Source organism: Penaeus japonicus, unplaced genomic scaffold, assembly GCF_977035675.1.
Source record: "Penaeus japonicus unplaced genomic scaffold, GWHDUDI00000001_assembly GWHDUDI00000015, whole genome shotgun sequence".
NCBI classification, from domain to species: Eukaryota; Metazoa; Arthropoda; class Malacostraca; order Decapoda; family Penaeidae; genus Penaeus; species Penaeus japonicus.
Genome location: NW_028234417.1, coordinates 10827893 through 10832892, shown reverse-complemented (window position 1 = coordinate 10832892; position 5000 = coordinate 10827893). Strand labels below are relative to the sequence as shown.

The 5000-nt window shown below is 43.0% G+C and overlaps 1 protein-coding gene across 7 annotated transcripts in view; it reads right to left on the bottom strand.

The window, feature by feature from the left end:
• The window catches only part of LOC122246701 (CBFA2/RUNX1 partner transcriptional co-repressor nervy), a 201663-nt gene that overhangs the window by 15923 nt on the left and 180740 nt on the right, over positions 1–5000 (bottom strand). For 2 of the 7 annotated variants that reach the window (XM_043005430.2, XM_043005431.2), the window contains exon 1: positions 2782–3213. The exons of 4 other annotated variants lie outside the window; for them this stretch is intronic. In XM_043005430.2, the coding sequence (XP_042861364.1) occupies positions 2782–2881 (100 nt within the window). In that variant the 5' untranslated portion in view covers positions 2882–3213. Of the gene's footprint in view, positions 1–2781; positions 3217–5000 lie in introns of those variants that run through there. One more of the 7 variants, XM_043005432.2, reaches the window with a different exon arrangement.

Sequence of the window (5000 nt, the reverse complement as noted above, 5' to 3'; positions counted from 1 at the left end):
ACGAACTCCGTATCAATAATGTTATTTCTGCTACTGTCAATACTGCTTCTTCTAAACAACTGTATATTTCTGTCAATATTATGACCATTATCATTCTATCACCATCTTGCTATCACTACCATGATATATCGAGTGCCATTAATCAACCCATGGTATTGTTGTAGAAACAAGAACTACATTAATAGAAAGACAGTCCTAAGCTACCACAGAACTGCCACAGTACTGCTAGTCTAATGCCATTGCTATCGCCAGACTCTTCTCAAGGAGCGAGTGAGGAGATGACGCGAAATTTTAGTCAATTGCCACTACGGCTTGAACGCTAACAGTAGCATTTGTTATAAAAGTAACAGTAATAATAGTAATAATGATAATAACAGTGATACAATATAGTGATATAATCATAATCATTTCACTTATCGTCATTATCATTGGTATTAACCTTAATGATTCTGACTGTCGACATGAATAACAAAAATAGTAATACTATAAGGGTTAAATACAAACATGATAATGATGATGATAATAACACAAATAATAACAAAAACAATAATAATAACCAACAAAACCAACAATCGTTATTATTACTAATATCATAATTACAATTACAATCACAATCGAAGTTAAGAGTATAAAAAGACAACAACGTAAAATCGACACCACAATCAGTGTAGGCGTAACGGCAGGAATAAGAAAGATAATCACGAAATAATGATGATAATTATTACAGGAACAACAATTATGGTAATGAGCTTACCGCTGCTACTACTATTACTGCTTCCGTATTTATCATTCAACTAAAAGAAACATATATGAAGACTGTAAATAATGAAACACCAATAATGAAAAATACGATGATTGCACTAAGTATAGAACAATAGCAACGGCAACTTACTATTTACTATTTGCTGATGATAATGATATTATGCAACAGCCACAGAGACAGTGAAGATGTCAGTAATGAAAATATGAGGCTTATAGTGATGGTGATAGTAGTTATGATAATAATAATGATGATAAAAAAATAATAATAATGATAGTTGCCATTATTATGAATATCATTAGTGATAACATATGTTACCATTTCGTGACAATAATACTGCAAAAGTAAAACGAAATGCTAAGGTTATAAAGAATAACATAATAAAATATTATCCTCATAGTCATCACTACTACTTTCATTATCATCATTATCACCAATTTATGTGTTATATTATTATTACTGTCATTTACAATCCTATTGAAAATAAAATCCATAACAACTTCGTAATCAAGCAGCTGCCATCATCATTACTATATCAATATAACATTGATAATGACATCATATCATTATAATCTTTAGTAAAAATAATACTGATAATAATAATGGTATCACAACCATAATATCACCAATGATGACCTTGTGAGTATGACTGGTTCCCTATCATCACAACCAAACCCCTGATATCAGCAACATCAATTAAGAACGATTGTGATAAGCAAAGGTTGTGCTTGTGACAGCCTTGCCCTCGGACCAAAACCCCCGTCAGGCAGAGTCAAAGCACAAGCAAAACCCAGAGCGGCGAGGGCGTGACAAAAGCACAGGCAAGCAGGCAGGCAGGCAAGGGCGAGCACGTATTGTGGCGCGACCCAGCTGCGGGTACAGCAGGCCGGGTGACGGAGCTGCGGTGATGGTGGTGCTCTCGACACACATTAAAACGCTAATGTTCCACTGGTTTGTGTTGTTTACGGTGGCGTTGTGCTCCCAGCCTCGTGGACTCGATTCCCGTCCGTTGCATGTTGGGATGCACTTTCGGTGGATGCTGTTTCTGTGATAGGATGCTGCATCAGGGTTCAGCTTTATGCTATGTTACTTATTTTGTACTTGGGAGTTGGGTTGGTTCTGGACACCGACGCTATTTCGGGAACTGTTCTATGGTGTCGGTCTGAGCGTCAGCTTTTTTTTGTACTTCGGTTTTGGAATCGCATATCTTAATGCTTTGGTGTCGCGAGTGGAATGAGTTTCATGGGTCGTGTGATTGTGATGTCTGTTTACCTGCTAGTTTTCTATGATGATCTAATAATCTAATAATTATTGTACAAACTTTGCGATGTAAAGGGATTATCAAAAGCCTTATTGACCCTCACAATATGACAACCGCGGCCATTTCCATTTGCAGTGTTCATCTTTTCAAACAAATTAATTAATGATTTGCAAATTTCAAAGTCCCCCAACACCTGCAGCTTCTCATTATACATTTCCATTTTCTGTCATATAACAAAATCCGTTTTCTGTCTCGGCCGAAGTTCGAATGGACCCGCATGCCGAGGGACGCCATCAGAAGGCTTCGAGGAAAAATACTCTGGAATCTTATTCAATTCCTTAAACATTCGGGCAAGTTTAGAGGTGATGTAACTCTAAAATAAGATGTATGTATGTATGTTGTGATTATAGATACTTTTAACAATTGCTCAGATTATGTTTAATAAGTACCATTTGTGAAGCATATACACTGGGTATGAACCAGAAATGCAACATCTGAGAAAAAGTGTCAACCCGACTGGGATGTCGTGTCATAAGACATCATGTTGCAGGAAGGGCGAAGTTGCCTTCCTCGGGAAACCTGTATTGATGCGACCGTTAATTGAATGCGTTCTCGTTCGTGCTTGTTAGCATAAGGATCACGCAATTGGTTGATGGAATGAATACCTTAAATTCGCCACAGTTGGCGTCTCTGGCCTTAAAGTAACCACGTCCTCACACATGCAACATGCTAAGCAAAAGCAACACGATCTCGCCGTTACCTATGGACACCATGACCTCGTCGTGCGCGCCGTCCCAGGGAAACATCGGTATCCTCCACTTATTGAACACCATCACAGGCTCAGTTCGGGAGGCAGACATGGCACGGCCTGCACTCCTGCATCGTCGCTCTTGTAACTCTGGCACTCCTGTGTGTTTCCATCCTCCGCCGACCCTTGCTGTCTTCCCTCACAAGAGTCGGTTTTCAGCGGTCGGAAATGGTATTAATTAAGCTGTTCTTTGTGAAAGACTTGAACTGGGCGAGATGGAAAACGCTCTAGGCGTAATTTCTCTCAAGCACAATGCACGAGGCTCACTCGACGACTGTACGTCAGCGTTAGTTCCAGTTGCCACATAAATCCGGAAGGAGCAGCGGCGCACAGAGCGAGCAGGCCGGCCGAGCGAGCGCCCTCACGAAGCCCGCAAGCGAGAGTGAGGGGAGGCGTGTCCCGGCAGGCCAGTCGGGGTCGCCGCTCGCTGCCGGCAGGAGCCCAAGTGGTCGTACGGCGGCGGTGCGGGTGCGTGGGAATCAACACCTGGGAACACGTGCACTTGGCGTTGGCCGCGAGATTTTGGGTGTGTTTGCTGCTCCGACAACTGGATCTGTCTGGCCGCGTCCGTTGCGCCCAGACAAAGTTTCTAACCGGCAATTTGCATATGTATAACCTTGGTTGCTTTGCGTTTGATGTAGACGGGGGATGTTAGTGTTGAAACTCGGGAGATCTGATCTACACTTCACAGAGAAAAATAATGGCTGAGCGTATATTTACAAGTAAAATAAAACCGAGGAATGAAATGGAATATGCGATCCTTTACGAAATCGACAAGGCTTAAACTCAGCTGGAAAACGATTATCAGCTAAATGCTGGTGTCCACACAACAGACGCTAGCCAGCCCAGCGCTCTGCCCTCGCCCCGTCTAGCCTTTTTGCCATACCTATGTAAATTGCCGTATCATCTCCACCTGCATGCGGTGTCATCACTCTATGCGATAGCAATTCAACATGGATTATGAACCCAAGCGCAATTACGTGTTCAATACTTAACCAATCACTTGCCATCACATTCCCTTCCGTCTCTTGCCATGTTATCCGTTTCGACCCCCCCCCTCCTTACCGTAACTGCCTCCCATTCACATAACGCCGCGTGTATGCCGTTGTTTCATTTCCGTTAAACTCGAACGTGCAGGTGCTTCAGGGGCGCACACGAGAGTACCCCAAGCTTACAAGCTGTACCTTCTTACTTAACCAACATCAGGTCCTGGCACGCGACCCTCCGCGTTCAAGCACGCAGACTCACGCTGTATCAGAGGCAACGGCACTCAATGGCAAACCAATTCCGTCCTTAATCATTTTGCTCGCTGTTTCGTAGGATTCCTAGAATCATCTCGGCTTTTTCTCCGGTTTTCCCCACTCGGCACCACTCGGCGAAAACCCTTTCTTACCCCGTGTACACGTTACTGGCCGGTGAGTGTGCCCTTCCATGCCACATCCACATCTTGAGCAGAAATCTTCCTGAACTGAACCGCTCAGGGAAAACATTCACTGCGGCGCCCACGTCACTGGCAAGACAGTGCTATTGGTACCTTGGGATTGGGAAATTTTAACACGTGAAAGATGTCCCGTTTTAAGGACATCAAGCCACGCGGACTAATAAGCACATTTAATAGATATATAATATTAAAATTACTTTCTTTGGCATACTCGATATATAAAATCATAACAAATGTAATTCATAAAGATATACACAGTAGTGAAATCATGATTCAAAACAGCTATCATGATTATTATCAATATAAACATTCGAATACGCGCTCTGTATCGATTCATGTAAGAGTAAGATTGGCGTGTTTTGTGTACCTGTGCATGTACGTTTGTGTGTGTGTGTGTGTGTGTGTGTGTGTGTGTGTGTGTGTGTGTGTGTGTGTGTGTGTGTGTGTGTGTGTGTGTGTGTGTGTGTGTGTGTGTACAGTGTTCGGTGAGCATTAATTATGCAGGCGCCTTTGTGTCTGAGTGCAGCGTACATGAATTCTTGCAATTCCTTCAGCTGGAGATTTCCCCATTCACCCCCCCCCCCTATGCGACAGCTGTTGGATATCGATTCGAAAAGCAAGGCAAATACCCCGCCGAAAAGTCTTCTGGACGCAAGTGAAGTGCCGGAAAGCAGGGAGCTCCGTTGCATGGCACTTCCTCGTCCCCTAAGCTTTCCGCGCCGTCTGCAGT